The following is a 20,037-nucleotide window of genomic DNA, read 5'->3' as shown; positions in this document are numbered from 1 at the left end:
ATAAAATATCTTTTTTTTTGTAGGCACTTTGTTTAATGGCGTTACCATTTATTCCTGCATCGAACCTTTTTTTTCCAGTTGGATTTGTTGTTGCTGAACGAGTATTGTATGTTCCTAGCATGGGGTTCTGTATTTTAGTAGCCCATGGATGGCAGAAGATATCAAACAAAAGGTAAATTGAAATGTTAATTCATTTAATGTTTAATAGCAACAGATTTAAGTATGATACATATAAGCACTTACTTCACTTTTACAAGTCATACTTTCAAGCTATTTTGTTTATCATCTTGAGTGCTGCCTCGTTTGTCTATGTTTCAAGTTGGGAAAGCTTTATAACACCTATCTCATCCTATGTTCTTTAGCATATTTATATGATTTTATTTTACAGTCTGAAATGCAGTGACCTTAAATATACATTAAGACATTTGTAAATATAACCTATGATAAGATTGACTCTTTCTAATTATCTTTAATATTCAAGTTGTAGGTAATAGTACAAGAAACTTTAAATATAAAAAACAATTAAAAACCAGTTTTATCAGGTTTTTGTCATTAATTCTAGATAAGGCTTTTGAAATAGAGACAAATATTAGAATATTTAATGTAATTGAAGACTGAAGAGGTAGTTCTGTATTGAGAATATTTACTTATTTTGATGTTTTCACTCTGACATTAAATGATGATTAGAATTATCCCTATACTTGAGAATGAATTCAAACATGTTTAGAAATAATTAAGATTTTCCTCTCTAAAAGATAAAATGCTTTTGGTTATGTAGACAATCTTTTATTTTCCATTTTTCTCTTAAACAGTGTATTAAGAAAGCTATCCTGGGTTTTCCTCTCTGTGGTGATATTCACTCATGCCTTAAAAACACTCCACAGAAATTGGGATTGGGAATCTGAATATACATTGTTTATGTCAGCCTTGAAGGTAACGTGTTATTCAGAATGACAAAAATGTTTTTATTGAATTTGTTACTCCTTAACTCTGTTTAGCACATTTGAAAATTGCAATTCATGCATGTAACCTGAAATTGTGTATTGAAACACAGCTAGTAAGTGGCAGTGTGGATACAAATTTGTTTTGATTTGATATCTTATAGCCATGTGTTACCTATTTTAACATCACTTTTAATTTGACATTTAACTGTTGGTACAAATATTTCACCAAAATATTAATAAGACAATTTATTCTTTATATAATGTGTGCTGCAATGAAATACTTTAAATAGTATCACAGCTTGTATAATTCCCTAAATGTTACATAGTCTTTAAAAACTCTAATGATAAAATATATAAATAAGAATACTGTATTTCATTGGTGCTTAACGTACACATTTTTTATCTTTTAACATCTCTGAAAAACTAAATATTATAGCAAAAGGAATCTTGCAACTATTTAATAAACTTTTTTTCTTTCTTAATAGTACTTAAAATAATAGTGAGCCATAACTGACAGCATCTTAGATTCAGTGAAATAAAATATGTCATGGATAAAAAAGGCACACTGATCTGGGGTATACCCAGTGGTTACAACACTAAGGAAGATTGGAGCTGGCGAAAAAGAGTGATGTTAGCATTTCTATAAAATAGACAGTATAAGTAGGAATAGGTCTTTTTAAAAATCACCAAAAGTGTTTTCAAAAAAAGTTGTAAGATTTTTTTTTTTTCAGGCACTCCATTGCCAGTGCTTCTCTTCAGAACTACAAATTTTTACTTCCTTTTTGTTTTCTTATTCTGATTTTACATGTGACTTCTTGATTTACTGGGCTTCTTATGACCCAATGATTCTCTACAATCTCTTCCCCAAACTCAGATATCTGCAAATAAGACTACATTACTATTCTTATAAACCCTCATTTCTATACCACTGGCACCTTATAATTTTCAGGAATTTTTTTCTCCTCACTCCCAGGACAGAATATTTAGTTATATTCTTAAGTCCAAATACTTCTTCTCTTAAAAGCATGCAAAGAGCAAGTATTTTTAAAAAACCACTATCCTTTGATCAAATAAGTTTTAGTAAAATTCTAATACGTAATATAAATAAAATCAGAGTACTGTGGTTCTAGTATGTTGATAATGGAAATTAAGCATAGAGTAAATTTAGTGAAGCATTGTCTAGTTAGCTCATTTCTTGTAGCCAAGGACATCTCCATGGAACACTCCATTCCTAATGGTATATTAAACAATATATATATATGTATAAATAGATATTCTGGTAGAGAATCCCCATGGTTTTATTTTATGTTATTCCAGTTTTATTGAAATGTAATTGACAAATTTGTATTAGCTTAAGGTATACAACATAAAGATTTGATGTATGTATGTATGATGAAATGACTACTACAATATTTTAGTTAATATTTATAGCTTCATATAGCCTCATTTTCTTGTGATAAGAACTTTTAAGGTCTATTCTGTCAGCAACTTTCAAATATTCTCCTTAGTATTGTTCAGTGCAGTGTTGTGGAGTTGTTATATTCTCAAAACTTCAAACTGGAAAGTTGTACCTTTTAGCATTGTCACCCATTCAAATCACGTAGCATTCTGTTCCTAATAGTGTACCAAATTAATATCTGTGCTAATTGGAGTTGTGTTATTTTTAATTGTAACTAATGCCACGTGTACCTGTATATCTAAGGTAAATAAAAACAATGCCAAGTTATGGAATAATGTGGGTCATGCTCTGGAAAATGAAAAGAATTTTGAGAGAGCTTTGAAATACTTCTTGCAGGCTACCCATGTTCAGCCAGGTAAGCATCATGAAATAAAACTATTTGAATAGTTTATTTTCTTTTTAAAAATTTGATTATATTTGAGGAAAATAAGAAAGTTTATTTTCAGTCTTTATTCTAAGTAATTTGAATACTATAGTGTTTGATGCCAACTTATTTTGAATTGGATTTCATGTTGGAACCACTTATATCAGACATTTGAAAAAAAAAATTTTCATATATAGATAGAACATTCTAGGGTTGCTCTGATGAGCAGTTTTGGTGGAATGATAGGTGCAAAAGCCTGATAGGAGTAAATTTAGGGAGTAAAGGCAGAATAATTAGAGACAATTGGTATGAATTCTGAATATGGATGGAATCAAGAGGGTAGAAGGGGATGGGGGCAATCAGTCTTGTTTGATTCAAGGTAGGACCTTGGCTTTACATCACAATTGCCTTTGAAACTTTATAAACATTTTCAGATCCTAAGAAGAAATAAGAAATAGGACCTGTTTTTTGCATTTTTTGGCCTGTTTTATTGCTGCAAACATGTCTTAGTAATTTTCATTAGAATATTGTTGAATATTCTATTTTGATAGAGTTTGGTAGAGATGAGATATCTGAAAATTTAAAAGCCACTCAGGTATTCTGATTTGCCCCAGGGTTAGGAATGACTACTCTAGCCTAAGTACTGTTTTCAGATTTGTTTTGTTTTTTGTTTTGCTTGTTTCCCCGTTGAGACCCAATGAGCTGCATGTATATAGATATTTAAAAACAAAAAAGAGCAGACCTTTTCCCCCAACTTGCCCCTAGTTCTCTAACTAAACTGCATCTGACAGTTTTTGTACAGTATACACAATTACCAGCTTAAAATAATGTAGCAGCATTTTAGATTGTTGCTCACCTCTTAGGGGAATGCCTAGATGAGTATGTTTGACCCATATGTATCTTGGCACTTGCAGGCAGAGAGCTATTCCACACTTTGCAAAATCATCAGTCATAGGCAAGTAGTATTCATTATTTGAAGCCTTGTCATGTCTGTTAGAAGCTCATGTTGAGTTTAGTTTAACTGTTTTAAGATCTTTATGTCTTTATACCAAACCTTTGAAATGTTTACTGAGAAATGTAGTTTAAAGTTACTGGGTTGTCGGAAAAGTCACAATGCATTTTTGCATAGAAAACGTAGAAAAAATATGTCTTGACTTTTCTTCAACCCAATAGTATGCCATGAACCACTTATCCTCCTTGCTTAAATTGTGTCTTTTTCTGTCCTTGAATAGAGTTACTGAGGATTTGAATTTTCATATCAGAAAATGAGACAAAAGTTCCCAACAATATGCTATTAGCACAACCTTTTAAAACATTGTATATAGGTAGGAATTTATCATTTAAAAGAGATAGGCTGGTGCATCTGTGGTAATATTGTAGAATCCTAATATTAAGTCCTCTCATTCTACTCACATTCCAAAAATTTAAAAATACAATCTCAGAGATTTTTTCATAGTCTCTTTGCTATCATGAGTACATACTTGTTAGTTATAACACCTGAAAAATTCGAGAATTACGATGATCCTTTTCACCAGTAGAACTTTGTCACTTGTAGAATTGAGCCATACTTTTTTGAGTGAGTTCCAAAGCTATGTGAATAAGGAAATGAAACATCTGTTAGTATATTATAGCAAAATATAATGAAGAAAAATAATGTAAAATTCTTCATTGCCCCATTTTCTCTCATTTTTAAACCTTAAGGTTCGATTAATCCAGTATTTTGTGTCATATGTGTTTTTTCTGTCCTAACAGTATTTTATTTAATAATTGTCTAGTCTTTTATAATTCATACCAAATGTTGGAAGAACTTTAAAGAAGAAATAGGACCTGTTTTTGCATTTTTTGACCTGTTTTATTGCCAGAAACATGTCTTAGTAATTTACATTAAGAACTATTTTAGTGTATTTGCCAACAAAAGATCAAGGTTTTATTTTTTTTAATTTTAGATGATATTGGTGCCCACATGAATGTAGGAAGAACTTACAAAAATTTAAATAGAACCAAAGAAGCTGAAGAATCTTACATGATGGCAAAGTCACTGATGCCCCAAGTAAGTTGTCATAATTTATTCCTGTTGTGTCATAATCCACTGGATATCCATATTAAGTTCATTTATCAAGATGGAAAATCCTTATCTTTTCTTCAACCTATTCATATAAAAAAAGTTGATAAAGTGCTCAATGAACTTTCTGTTACTGTAAGTTCTATAAAACACTAGTTACTTTTCTAGCTCACTTAATTTGAAAAAAAAAATAATCCATTTGTAAAGCCTAAATAGATAAGGTTATTAATTTTAGGAATTATAAGTATAGATGAATTTAAGTGAAGAGAATTTTTTTTTTTTTACAGTAAGCACTATTTTCAGTATTATTCCTATAAAAAATGTTTTGGAACTAACTGATGAGTGAATGCATTTCTGTGCTATAATGACACAATACTAGATTTAATGGATACTGTAACATAACATCAAATTTGCAAAATCTGATCTTGCCCTTTACCAGCTGTGTGCCGTCAGAAAAGCCAATCACTTTACCATGGGTTATAGATTTGTTAATAGTAATACTTATTAATACCATATGGATAATAGTAAGGTTAAAATAATTGAATAGTTCCTAATAATTTTTTTAAGTTTATATCATATGCTATCTTAAGAATTATTTCACTTTCCACTGAGTTTGCGATTCCTAGTACATGTTATCCACTCAGCTTATTAGGATATCATCAATGAAAAAGGATTTTTAAATTCTGTATCTAATATCAGATGAAGGAAAATGGTGAGAGTATTTTTGAGGCCTGATTACCAATGAACTGGTCAAGTAGTAAACCTATATAGATGATTATTGAACTTGAGCTGATTATGGTGGGACAACTGAAGTCCTCAGAGTGAGGGGCATAGACAAGTCAAAGAGGTTTGAAGGAGTCCTGTACAGCTTTTACGAGGCTTGACTAGGTTAACATATAACAATATTTGAATGAAAATGTCATGAGCAAAGCATCATTTCCACCAAGGATAGATATACATCAAGCAGATTACAATGCGGGTTTATGGCAAGGAGGGAAAAATGGGTGGAAGTTGGAGAAAAAGGGAAAGAAATTTAAGAAAAGGGACTTTCATTTTTCATGATCATGTGTCTCTGAAAATGAAAATTATGAAGAACTCAATTCTTTGCACCTCTGACTCAGAATACCAACACCACCACCAACAGGTTATGAAATGATGAGACCCTGCCATCACTTTCCTTACTACCATCTATGGGAGACAAAATATGAAAGTAGAGAACATGGCTGTGGCTTACCCATTTTTTTCCTGGGCTCCACAAATCTATGCTAAAATGTCGGGGTTTACACAGCATTCTGGCCTAATATTACCATTGTGTGATTAGATTCACAAGTCCAAAGGTGGTCCATAAGTCCATATAGGTAGTTCTGGTGCCACTGTTTAATGGAATACACTTTAAAAATAAGACTACTACAGAAGATTTTAATGCACAGGATAAACTGTTTCCTTACCAAATATATAGATACTTGACTCTTGTGCCAAAAAAACCCAACAGAGATGACAAAAAAATTGAGGGAGAGACTTGCAAGGGATAAACTATGTATGAATATGAATTTGTATCAAGAACATGTATAGCTAAATTAAATGTCTTTTATAATTAAAGATTATTTAAAATAAAATATATCAGATCTAATCTAAAGTTAAATTGTGTTCAATGTAGATTTTTATCAGATATAATTTATGTTCATTGAAAATTTGGGTCCATAAATATTATATATAATTACTTAACCTAAATAATTAATGAAAGAATTTTATTTCCTAACTTTACCAGCCAAGTGAGGTTTTAATATAATTCTGACATATAATTACCCTATTTCACAATCAGGAAATATTTTGCTGACAGCATGAGAGCTGATATGGTAACAGGTACAGTGCAGTGAGGGAAAGGAAACCTGAGTTCTATTCCTTGTCTGATGCACGCATACTAAGAAATAAGAGACCCAGCCTTTAAAAGTCTGATTTCCATGACTTCATAAATGATACATAAATAAAAAGCTAACAGTATATTCTCTTGAGCTGGCATGAATGAAAAAATATATGCTATGCAACCAAATAGTTTTTTTTTAATTTACATTTTGTGAATACTACAGATGCTTTTACATTTTTATGACTTATTTTAATATAGCAGTAAAATCAGTGGCATTAAGCTTTCTCTCTTTGGTGTATTTTAGAGAAGCTATTGGGGTACTTGATTTTTTCTTTGGTACTGAAATAACAGTATAAAAAATACCTTTTATTCTGAACAGATTATTCCTGGCAAAAAATATGCAGCCAGAATTGCCCCTAACCACCTAAATGTTTATATCAATCTGGCCAACCTGATCCGAGCAAATGAATCACGACTGGAAGAAGCAGATCAGCTATACCGACAAGCAATCAGCATGAGGCCTGACTTTAAGCAGGCTTACATTAGCAGGTATTAGAGTTAACTTTAAGCTATCATTATAGAAGATTGAGATTGAAGCGGCACAAATGTTTGACTAGATTGGTAGTTTTTTTTCTTTTAGTAGTCTTGGCACTTGAGAACATCAAAAGCTGTGGCCTATTTTAAACTAACAGTCAGTTGATTTGAAATAAATAATGGCCTCGATAGAGGCAAATTTAAGTTTTACATGAAAAAAGGATAGAGAAGACTCTCCTTAGTTTCATTTGCTTCTTATTACCAAATTCATTTTTATTTAAAACAACTGAAACATACATCTTCTAAAAATTATTTGTAATAGCCCCCTCTGAAGAGCCGCCTTTTGTTTTTTAGTTTCCTTGAGAAATAATTGATATTATCAATATGTAAGTTTAAAGCATACAACACGATGGATTGTGAATTTCCGCAGTTCAGTTAACATCCATCATTTCATATAGATGAAATAAAAAGGAAGAGAAAAAGGAAAAAAAATGTTTCTTTGTGATGTGAACTCTTAGGATTTATTATTGTCTTAAAAACTTTCCTGTGTGTCACACTATGATGTTAGCTATAGTTATCATGTACATAATATCTCTGTTACCTATTGAATATCTTATAACTGGAAGTTTTTACCTTTTAACTACCTTCCTCCATTCTCCTCTCCCCCCTCTGTCCACCTCTGGTAATCGCTAGTCTGTTTTCTTTTTCTGTGAGTTTAGTTTGTTGTTTTTCATTTTTGTGTCTTAGATTCCCCATATAAGTGAAATCATACAGTATTTGACTTTCTCTGTCTGACTTATTTCACTTAGTATGATGCTGTCAAGATCGATCCATGTTTTTACAAATGGTGGAATTTCCTTGTTTTTCTTTTTTATGACTAAATAATATTCCATTCATTCATTGATGTACATATAGGTGGTTTTCCAGTTCTTAGCTATTATGAATAATACTGCTATGAATATGTAGGTGCAGGTATTTCTGTTTGAGTTAATGTTTCATTTCCTTTGGATATATTCTGAGAAGGAATTTCTAGGTCATATGTTTTATTTTCAATTTTTTTAAGGATTCTCCATTCTGTTTTCCATAGTGGCTGTACCAACTTAAAATCTCACGAATAATGCACTTGGGTTCCCCTTTCTCTGCACCTATACCAGCATCTTTTTGATGATGACATTCTAACAGGTGTTAGGTGACATCTCCTTTGAATTATCATTTGCCTCATAATTAGTGACGTTGAGGATCCTTTCATGTACCTGTTGACTTTTCATGTCTTCTTTGGAAAAATGTCCATTTGTATCTTTTGTCTGTTTTTTTAATTGGGTTATTAATTTAGTTTTCCTTTTTACTACATTATGTGGATTCTTTATGTATTTTGGATATTAACACATCAGTATTTGTGGTTTAACCACAGTATTTGTGGTTTGCAAATATATTTTCTCATTCTGTAGATAATCTTCCTTTCTTGATGATTTCTTTTGCTATGCCCAGCTTTTTAGATTAACTGTAGGCCCACTTGTTTATTTTTTGTTTTTTTTATTTATGCTTCAGTTGTCACAGCCAATAAATCATTACCAAGCCCCATGTTAAGGGGCCTTATTCCTATGTTTTCTTCTTGGAGTTTCAAAATATCAGGTTTTACATTTTAGTCTTTAATCCATCTTCAGTTAATTTTTGTGAGTGGAATAAGATCAGGGGTCTAGTTTCACTCATTTGTATCTTATTTATCTAATCCCAGTGCCATTTATTGAGAAGACATTTTTTGACCATTGAGTATTCTTGGCTCCCTTGTCAAATATAAGTTGATCATATATGCTTGAGTTTATTCCTGAGGGCTCAGTTCTGTTCCATTAATTTACTTGTTTGCTTTTATGCCAGTATCATACTATTTGATGACTATTGCTTTCGTGTGTAGTATGGAATCAGAAAGTATAATACTGCCTATTTTGTTCTTTTTCAGGATTTCATTTGAAATTTCATATAAATTTTAGGAATGTTTTTTAATGTCTATGTAAAGAATGCCATTAAAATCTTGATAGGAATTGCATTGGTTTTATAGATAATTTTTGGTAGTATTCACATTTTAACAATATTTTTCCAGTCCATTGATATAAAATATATAAAATTGTATTATTTACAAGTAGTGAAAGTTTCACTTCGTTTCCAGTTCTGATACCTTCTGTTTCTTTCTCTTGTGTGATTGCTTTAACTAAGACTTCCAATGCTATTTTATTTTATTTTTTTAAAGAGGCCCGTATTTTATTTATTTATTTATTTATTTGTTTATTTGTTTATACATGCACTGGGTACAGTCAGAAGCGCGGGAGGGTGAGAGAATTCACCAGAGCCAGAGCAGGGAGCAGAGCAGGCAGAAGGACCGAAGTACACTGCTGAGGGGAGCAGCGGGCAGCAGGAGAGGTCTGCGCGCCATGTGGGACCCTCCTCCGGTGGCCGGGGAGCAGCTGGGGATCGAACCGGCTCCGCAGAGGCTGCGGGGAGCTTCACAACCCAGCGCTCAACTGCTGCACCACTGGGGAGGTCCTCCAATGCTATTTTAAATAGGAATGATAAAAGTGGACACCTTTGTTTTGTTGCTAATCTTTGAAGGAAAAGTTTTCAACCTTTCACCTATAAGTATGATGTTAGCTGTGGACTTGTCATATATAACTTTTATTATGTTATGTTTCTTCTATTCCTAATTTTTAAGAATTTTTATCTTGAATGGATGTCTTGTCTTGTTTTTTGTGTGTCTATTGAGATAATAAAATGTTTCTTTTCTTTCATTCTGTGTATCACATAGATTGTTTTGCATAAGTGGGACCATCCTTGCATTACAGGAATAAGTCTCACTTGATTGTGGTAGATGGATCCTTCATAATGTGCTGCTAAATTCAGTCTGCTAGTACCTTACTGAGAATTTTTGCATCCATATTCATCAGAGAGATTAGCCTGTAGTTTTCTTTTCTAATATTGCACTTTTCTGGTTTTGTAACAGGATAATGCTGGTTTTATAAAATTAGTTAGGGGAGTATTCCTTCTTCAATTTTCTGGAAAAGTTTGAAAAGGATTAGTATTTGTTCCTTTGAATGTTTGTGAAAATTAACCAGTGAAGCCCTCTGGTGCCCAACTTGTCCTGGGAGTTATTTGATTAATTTAATCTCCTTCCTAGTAATTGGACTATGCAGATATTCTAGTTTCTTGTATCAATTGTAATATCTCCTTTTACATTGATAATTTTGTAAATCGGGCCCTTTCTCATTTGTCATTGGTTAGTGTAGTTTTAAGGATTTGTCAGTTTTATTTATTTTTTCAAAGAACCAACTTTTAGTTTGGTTAATCTTTTCTATTATTTTTTTCTGTCTTTCATTAATTTTTGCTCTGATTTTATTATTTCCATTTTTCTGCTAATTTCAAATTCAGTTTGTTCTTATTCTAGTTCCTTAAGGCTTAATGTGGAGCTGGGTTGTTAACTTCAAAAACTTTCTTTTTAATATATAAATATTCAGAATTAACCAGTTATTGAGGCCTTTACCACAAAGAAATGTTTCAGTTGTCAGCAAAAAATAGTTTTGTCACCACATGTTAGAATTTGATATATTTTCCCCGTGCAAGAGTGTTTTTCTTGTATCTGAGGAAAATTGTATGTTAAACTTGGTTGTGTTGCCTACCCCAAAAAACTAATTATAATTTATGTCATTGTTTCTGTTGGGGAAATGCATTTAAAATTTAATTTCTTCAGATAAAATCTTAAGTTAGGAGGCTTTGTTTATCTTTATCCAGTGCTTATTGAAATTCACTAAGATTAGTGGGTTGTATATATAAATAAGATATGTATTAATCTATAAAGAGTTGGTCACTAATTTGTTGCTTTAATGAGAATATCTGGAGTTCATTTAATTTGATTTCCTATGCTGATGTTTTAGAGAATAATAGTATCATAATAAAAATAACTTTTATATCAATACTTAGGTTGATATTATATGTGTTTAAGCAAAATGACTTAAGTATTCTAACAATATAGAACCATAATAAAATTTTTGTAAAATTATTTTCAAACTGTGATCCTCAGTTCTAGTTATATTCCCCTAAGATATCTGCAGGTGGCACTGGTACTCGCCCACCCTACATGAACAATTTTTTAAATTCTTTCATTTTTTAAATGAATGATCGTATCATATTTATCAGAATACAATGGAGAAAATAACTTTAGATGGGTTAAAATTTTTCATTTGTTCTGATTTTTGTATATTGAGACTTGTAACATTTTGAATTATGAAATTTCTCCAATACCCTGTATTTCTTTTTTCCTTTTCTTCAAATGCTATTACTTCATCTCCTCACAATTTGATCTTCCACACTGGTTACTTTCATTTTTCTGATGCCGCGTAGTCTGCCTCCTTCTAAGATATTTGTAAGGATATATTTTGTTTATCCTCCTTTCTTGGATACCTCCCCACATCTTACCCTCTAAAGCCAGGCTTGCTTTTGCATTCTTAATATTTGACAACATATCAAGCCAAATTGATAAATTAATGAGTTCAGTTTTGATAACATTTCATAGTTATTTTTGAAAGCGAAACTTTCAAGAACCTAAGGATAAAGGATAAAAGCTTTAAATATGTGAAAAAACTTAAAACTTGCAGAAGAAAATAGTATCTGCAAATCTACAAGGTAATGTTGTAAGTAAAGCTTGTGTTATTTTTCCACAGAGGAGAATTACTTTTAAAAATGAATAAACCTCTCAAAGCAAAAGAAGCATATCTCAAAGCACTTGAGCTGGACAGAAATAATGCAGATCTTTGGTACAACTTGGCAATTGTTCATATTGAACTTAAAGAACCAAATGAAGCTCTAAAAAATTTCAATCATGCTTTAGAACTAAATCCAAGACATAAACTAGCATTATTCAATTCTGCTATATTAATGCAAGAATCAGGTATGTGTTTTCAAAATACTTCTATATTTAAACAAAGTATAGTTTGAAATCTAATAAAACCTTAAATTATATTATTTGTAATATATATTTTACAAATGGATCATTTATATGAAGATAATTTATAAGAATATTTTAAATAATTGAAGCAAACTTTTCAAGTAATATGCAGTAATATTAATGACAATACTAATTATTAGTTCTTCTGGTATAGTTAGTTAATACTATTCAGGCAGTCTTTCTACCAAGTGATGTTAATCTGTTTTGTGATTTCATGCTTTGAAATATCACATATATAAATATTCCATTGCCCAAATTATCTGAACTTGTAAAATTTTTTACATAATTGCTTTTGGTATCTTTTTATATCCAGTTTTACTTTTTTATCAGATATCATAATTCCCTACATTTTCTATAATTTAGCAAAATTAATTTATTAAAATAAATCAGGATTTGTCTTATCTAGGAATTTGAATATTGCTTAATTCGGCAATCTTACATGGTGTATAATCTTAATTTTTATATTTGACAAATGTATTTACATGTTTAAGGTAATAGGTATTTGTTAAAAACTTTTTCCAAAAATGATGGAATTATAAAATCTTATTATTTTAGAATGAAAGAAGATTTCTAAGTTTACTGTGCTAATCCTTTATTTAATAGGTTAGAGAGTAAGGAGCAGTAGCTTCCATAGCTAGCGTGATTTGTGTAAGATGAGATTTATTTTCCAATTTTTGTTGCATCATATTGTCAAATAAAAGAATCAGGGGAAATATTTGTACCACTATTCAAAGAAGTTTTGAGAAAACTAATGTTTTTGTAAGTCAGCTAACCTTAGTCATCATGAAAGATGCCCATTATCCAATGCAAGATTGCACCCTAAGATGTATTGTAGAACTTGAGTTTTTTTGTTGTACTTTCTTGCAATACAAATGTTCCCAAGAAATACTTGTTTTCTAAATGCTCATTTATGATCTTTATGCTTAATGGTACATTTTCACTTTTGAAAAGCCCTAAAAAAAAATAATATACAAATCAGTGATTTAGTAAAACTGAAACATTTTGCTTTTCCAATAATAGCTTACTGTTTGCCGAGTATTTTTCCATAAGGCTCGCGTAATCCTTAGAACATTCAATAAGTTAACCCAGAGAAGTTAAAAAATTTGTTTAATGTATGAAGTTACAAATGTCAAAAGAAATAAATATATCTGACTGAATATATATCTTTCTTTGCAAATCTCTTGCCTCTTCTTAATTCTCTGTTCTTCCTCTGCTAGCTCCCAGTTAGATCTGAACTATAAAGAGATAATTTGCTCTTTTTGTTTTTTGAGGCATTATTATTACTTAAAGGAAAGGAAATGAGTTATTTCAATGCTTTAAACATTATTTTTCCTATGAAGACTTAGAGGTTTTTGGTTTTTCCTTTTTTGATTTAGGTAAAGCAATTGCTTGTTTTGATGTGTTTCTTTGTAATTTAACTAGATAAGTACTTGAAAATGGCTTTTCTCCTTAGACTTAATTCATTTGCCAACTGTAATTTTTTTTTTCCTTAAAAAATATTTTTTTCAAAGGTGAGGTGAAACTTAGACCTGAAGCTAGAAGACGACTTCTAAGCTATATAAATGAAGAGCCACAAGATGCAAATGGTTATTTTAATCTAGGGATGCTTGCCATGGATGACAGAAAGGACAGTGAAGCAGAGATGTGGATGAAGAAAGCCATAAAATTACAAGCTGACTTCAGAAGTGCTTTGTTTAACCTGGCTCTCCTGTATTCTCAGACTGCAAAGGAATTAATGGCTTTGCCAATTTTGGAAGAATTACTCAGATACTATCCTGATCATATCAAGGGTCTCATATTGAAGGGAGACATTCTGATGAATCAAAAGAAGGATATACTTGGAGCAAAAAAATGTTTTGAAAAGATTTTAGAGATGGATCCAAGCAATGTTCAAGGAAAACATAATCTTTGTGTGGTTTATTTTGAGGAAAAGGACTTACTAAAAGCTGAAAGATGTCTGGTTGAGACATTGGCATTAGCACCACATGAAGAATATATTCAGCGTCATTTGAATATAGTCAGGGATAAAATTTCCTCATCTAGTTTAATAGAACAGCCAGTGTTCCCAGCTGGTAAGATTTCAGGTGTAGAAGAAGAAAAAATTCCAATTGAAAATGTAAAAGAAATCAGATTTGAAGCCAAACCTACACAGATAGTAAAAACAAGTGATAATAAAAGTCAGTCTAAATCCAATAAACAATCAGAAAAAAATACAGACAAAGAGACCCCCCACAAAACAACAAAAGAAATCAAAGAAATTGAGAAGAAAAGAGTCGCTGCTTTGAAAAGATTAGAAGAGATTGAACGTATTTTAAATGGTGAATAGCATTGCTCTTCATCATGTGGCAATGGTTTTCAAAGAACTTTGATTTATATCATGTGATTGCTTGTAATGGAAGCTTTGAAAAATAGAAGGACACACAACAGTCTATCATGAGCTGCATATATATATATATATATATGTATATATATATATATATATGTATGTGATGAAAATAAGATTTTTGTTGAAGACCTGTCTAATCCCAGGATATGCATTAAATTTTAAATATGGCAGTAATTTTCTGAGTTTTGTGAATTTAGCAAAACTATTGCATTATAGGTGGAAAATTTTTATCTTTTATTATAGAAGAATGTTTTTCCAGCAGAATAATCTTTACTGCTCAGTTAAAAATAATCTAAATTCTTGTGGGGTCAGAACCAACATGTACCAATTTATCTTATGAATTCCATTTATTAGCTGATTGCATTTTCCCTTCACTTATTGGAATCTGGCTGTGGATTGAAAATACTAAGTGAACACATTCTTTTTCTTCAGCAACCTGTTTAACCAAGGGTCTGTGTATTACAAAAGAATACTGGCTTCCTTTGTATTGTATTCTTCTGTTGATTCTTAGGATTTAGAGGAAACATTCTTTAAAAAAGTCGTGACATTTTAGCTTAAGAATGTATTTTCATGATTGTGTTTTTAGTCCTTAAATCTCTCCTAAATGCAGTTTTTAATCAGGTACGTTTTTAAATGTGCATGTGTGCATACACAGACGTTACTAATGGTGCTCATATATACTGTATTTTTGTTTTTTTACGTGATGTAAGTTTCACAACATGAACCATGCAGTCATGGCTATCTTTGACTTTTATTCCCCAAACTATTCATGTTTCTTAGGGTCATAATCATATTGAGAAGTCCCATTAGCTATAACTACATTCAAACTTCTGAATTAAAACAAAGTTTTTCTTTCATCTTAGTGTTCTCTCTCTAGTGTTATTTGAATTTTAATTATATTTTCCAAGACCCCATCTTAGTTAGTTGTACTTTGCACAACTAAATTAAGTTCTGTTTAACTAAAGGTGAAACATGTAACAGTTTATTTTTAAACACTAAGTTCTTGATATTTTATCATGGTGTATGTTTTTATTAAATATTTATTTTGACTACTGAGCTTCCATAAAAGTATAAAGCTGTTTTAAGTCTTATCAAGTATGAAAAACAAATTGTTGTTGCATTTTCCTAAATGTGCATATATTATGGTTTAAACAAATTTCATCATTTTTGGCCTACTGTCCACCTATGAGATATACACGGTAACTGGTATAACATGGGTTTAATAAATTGGTCAGTTGGCTTTTGTAGATTTGAACGTGAAAACTGTTAGGTTGAAACTAGATATAAATCAGATTTATTAATCTAAATCTGATTTTGTTTTGGATTAATGTTTCAGATCAGTTTTTTATACCTTAAAAAGTTGGTTATAATTTAAAATGTTAAAGCTCAAGCTATCCTGGGATAGAAACTAATTTCTAATAATGTAGCAAAAACTGTATTCCTTTGAGATAACTAATTTCTAATTATGTATGTTTCAAAAACCATATTCCTGACAGTTTTTAAAAATGTTTTATAAATAGGTCACAAGAAGCAGTATCTGCATTAAAGACCCACTCTCACTTGTTTCCTTGAGGACCTGTCATAGATTATTTTTTAGGCAATTTAATGCATGCACTGATACCAATGAGAGTTCATTTTTGATCCAGGAGCTTCTGATATTCTGTTAAGCATTAAAGCAATACTTAATTTTAGTCCTTAAATTAGATTTCTTGACTCCAGATATAAAGTGGAGAATACCTCATATACTGTGACTTGAAAAATAAGATCTATGTTATTCTTATTTTCTCTCCACATATCTTGAGGAAATGTATCTGAGTGATTTCTGTTATATATCGAGTGAAGGCTAGTTCAGAAAAGCAGAATGGAAATCTTTAACGACAGCACACCATAATAAAAAATTTTAGTAATATTTTAGTAAAGTTATATATAACTATTCAAGAGATAAAAGATATATTAATGTTATCCAATGATTTTTGTAGAAAAAAAGAATTCCTTCTAAGCACTTAGAACTTAGTGCTCATATATTTGAATTTTAAGTAATTTATTTAAATTAAACACACCCTAACTAATTTTTTCAAATCAATGTTTCCCAAGCCTTACTTCATTATAGAATCATCTGGAGGGCTCTGAATAATAGACCCTACCCCACAATTTGTCCACCCTTAAGTTTTCCCAAAAGCTCTTGAAGTTATTCTAAATTATAGTCAGGATGAAGTACAGTGAGTGTAAATTAGTTTAAGAAAATGTTCTCTCTCCTGTGTTAACTTTTTAAATTAGTAACATAGTCAATTAAGTTTTGATATTGTGAGTTCCACTAAGGAATATGTTCTTTAGACAACTAGTATTTATTCCATCTTAAATTCCATCAAGCTTGCTTGTATTATGATTAATTATTTCAACTTAAAATTGTGTTCAAGCTGATAGGGTGAGAATAGGTAATAGTTTCTTTTTTTTTTTTCCTTTAGAACTGCCTTTTTGGGGAAATGGAGGATGGGGACATTTAAGCACTGTTCACTAACCTACAGGTCAGATTTGTCAGCGTCTATCTGTACATTTGGAAAAGAAAGCTGATCTTAGTTTGTTGGTAAAAGGGTGTAGTTTTAGTTCTCTCGTAAAAAAGGAATCTACTTCCCCAGAGTTCTAAAAAAGCTTTGACAATCCCCAACGGGCAATTATATACTCCTTCACTACTTCTCAGTAGGAAGAATGTTTCACATTGCTCCTATATGTTTTCTTATTAACATTCAGAATTGGGAATTTTATAATTATTCCAGTGAGTAATTTTCTGAAGGTGATGACTTGGAGGATACAACAAATATGTTTGCAATTTTGTTCTGCAATGTTTGTTTACTTTTATGTAAATATTTAGTATGTGAGTTACACAATTCTAATAAATCTCATGTTTTTTCATTACATATAACTTGACCTCCCAATTTCATGTTATACAATGTTTCTTTAAAGACACTTAAATGGAAAATATGAAAATATATAGATTTGTATGTCAATTTGTACTTCAGAAATCCATATATTTGTCATTTATTTTTTTAAGAACCTCCTAATTAACAGCATGACTAAGTGGTATTGAAATGAACCCCCTGCCCCAACCTCTCTGATATCTTTGTCCAAAATTTTATCTGTTGGAAGTTGTCAGCCATCCATATTGAGGGTTCATAAAAAAATGGTTATAAATTGTATGCATTTTATATTTCTATGGTGTGTGTGTAGCATATTTCTACATATTCAAATTAAATTGATACTTTTTAAAACCTTAACCTGAATTGCCTTTTTAGTGTTTAAAATGAAAAGTACAAAAATGTATAAAGATATCTGCCCCAAAAAAGAAAGAACTGATAGTTTTGTTAGCAGTGATCTGAGAAAGATGTCAAGGTGATTTTTTTCTATCCTGAATGACAAGCTAAATTAAGAAAATGAGACAGTTAAACTCAGATGTGGAATTCTATACATACACACTATTGGAAGTCAGTGTAGTAGAATATTGGGTTGTTGGAAAAGTCATGACATATTTTTTTTCTATGCAAAAATGTGATAATGACTTTTATGGAAAAAGTATGAGTAAGAGACGTCTGGGTTCAAATTCTGGTACCACCTTTACTATTACAGTGTAGGACAAGTTATTTAACCTCCAATTCCCATTTCCATGCCAGTGGTAAAAATACTTTCTTCACAAAGTTATGAAGAAATTTTTATGTATTACATAATTTTACTAAATATGTTAATATATTTAAATTGCCTAGGACCATACTTGGCACATAGTAAATAATAGATATTAGTTAATGTAATTGCAAGGTGTAGGCTTCCAGTTGATGCATATGCTTTTATTTTTGTCATTTTATTGTGTATTAGATGATGGTTATGATAGAAAGCAAATTATTAGCAATCTAATAATGCTTGTTTCTAAGCCAGCTAGTGCATAGATAGCTAAAATATATTAAATATTTTACAATTACCTGTATTTCTTTTTTTTTTTAAGGGTTTATTTATTTATGCATACAAGAGCTGGGGCACAGGCCAGAGATGCAGTGGGGTGAGAGGATTCACCAGAGACAGAGTGGGGAACAGAACAGGCAGACTAACCGAAATACACTGCTAAGGGGAGCAGTGGGCAAGACAGGAGAGGTCTGCTTCGCCATGTGGGTTGCTCCCTGGTAGGCCGGGGATCGAACTCGTGCTGCAGAGGCTTCGGATTGCTTCATAGTAGGGTGCTTAACCCCTTGCACCACCAGGGAGGCCCAACAATTACATGTATTTTAAAAGTTAAATTATTAAATCACACAAATGAGAACTCAAACTACCACACCTTAAGATTGTACAGCCTACCTCTTTTGTTATTCACTGGCATTAGGGAGGCAGTATAAGATAAAATATCAGTGCCTAAATGTCTGAAAACTTTCAGGCAAATTAATGTTTTTGGCACCCATTTTCTTCATCAGCAACACTATATATATCAATGGATGTCATATGTCCCATCAATTAGCGTTCATACTCTATAAGAATTAGTATGTTTATGTTTTGTACAAAATACCCCATATGAGTTTACTCTTTTTTTTTAAAAGATTGATTTATTTTTATGCATACAAGAACTGGGGTGTAGGCCAGAAGTGCAGTGGGTGAGAGAATTCACCAGAGACAGAGTAGGGAGCAGAACTGGCAGATTTACTGAAATACACTGCTGAGGGGAGCAGCAGGCAAGACAGGAGACGTCTGCTGCACCATGTGAGTTAGCTCCCTGGCCGGGGAGCGAACTCATGTTGCTGTGGCTGGCAATAGCTTGATAGCACTGTCTTTAACACACTGTGCCACCAGGGAGTCCAGTTTACCCTTTCTTAAAAGACTTTCATGGCAGCCTTTACTGCTTCCTTCCCCCATACTTTTAGTTTCTGATATTAGGACAGTAGTCAGATTAAATTAATTCATGCCAAAGTATGGGTGATAGGTGGATCTTGTTAACCCACTCAATAGCTATTTCTCGTGAACTCCTGGCTTCGTGAAATAGCCGGCTGTGTAGAGGGAGCTATTGAGTGATACGAATTTCTTCATTCTGCCTATCTAAGCAAAGTGAATGTTCACAAAAATCCTTTGTAACTGCTACTTAAAACCACTTCTGACCAGAGTATTTCTGGCTGGTTGTTTCATTTTGTTTTTACATTTTAAAAGAACAGGTTTATTAGGAAAGGAAAGAAAAAGAGAGAGGGGCACTGGCATAGTCATAGGTGGGCAGAAGACGTACCCAGAGTCCTGTTTTGCTGAGCTTCTGGCTGCCTGAGTGATTGCCCTTTGGGAGAGGAATCAGAATCAGCGTAACTGGACTGTCAACATCAGTCCACCTCAATCCAATAATGATAACTATGAGGTTAGTTTCTGGAATGTCAATTTAGTGTGAACTTTTTAAATACCAGTCACTGTATTACACCAT

The 20,037-nt window shown here is 31.7% G+C and overlaps 1 protein-coding gene across 1 annotated transcript in view; it reads left to right on the top strand.

Moving 5' to 3' along the window:
* TMTC3 (transmembrane O-mannosyltransferase targeting cadherins 3) overlaps positions 1-18,263 on the top strand; it is a 34,003-nt gene extending 15,740 nt beyond the window's left edge. Inside the window, exons 8-14 of the mRNA XM_037513902.2 lie at positions 24-172; positions 813-933; positions 2,647-2,758; positions 4,714-4,817; positions 7,073-7,242; positions 11,934-12,160; positions 13,729-18,263. Coding sequence (XP_037369799.1) covers positions 24-172; positions 813-933; positions 2,647-2,758; positions 4,714-4,817; positions 7,073-7,242; positions 11,934-12,160; positions 13,729-14,543 — 1,698 coding nt within the window. The 3' untranslated portion in view covers positions 14,544-18,263. The remainder of the gene's footprint in view (positions 1-23; positions 173-812; positions 934-2,646; positions 2,759-4,713; positions 4,818-7,072; positions 7,243-11,933; positions 12,161-13,728) is intronic.
* The last annotated feature ends 1,774 nt before the right edge of the window (positions 18,264-20,037 follow it).

This window comes from Talpa occidentalis, unplaced genomic scaffold, assembly GCF_014898055.3.
Source record: "Talpa occidentalis isolate TD23 unplaced genomic scaffold, MPIMG_talOcc4v2.1 talOcc4.16, whole genome shotgun sequence".
Classification (NCBI taxonomy): Eukaryota; Metazoa; Chordata; class Mammalia; order Eulipotyphla; family Talpidae; genus Talpa; species Talpa occidentalis.
The sequence above is the reverse complement of the archived record's forward strand: the minus strand, read 5'-3'. Positions and strand labels throughout refer to the sequence as shown.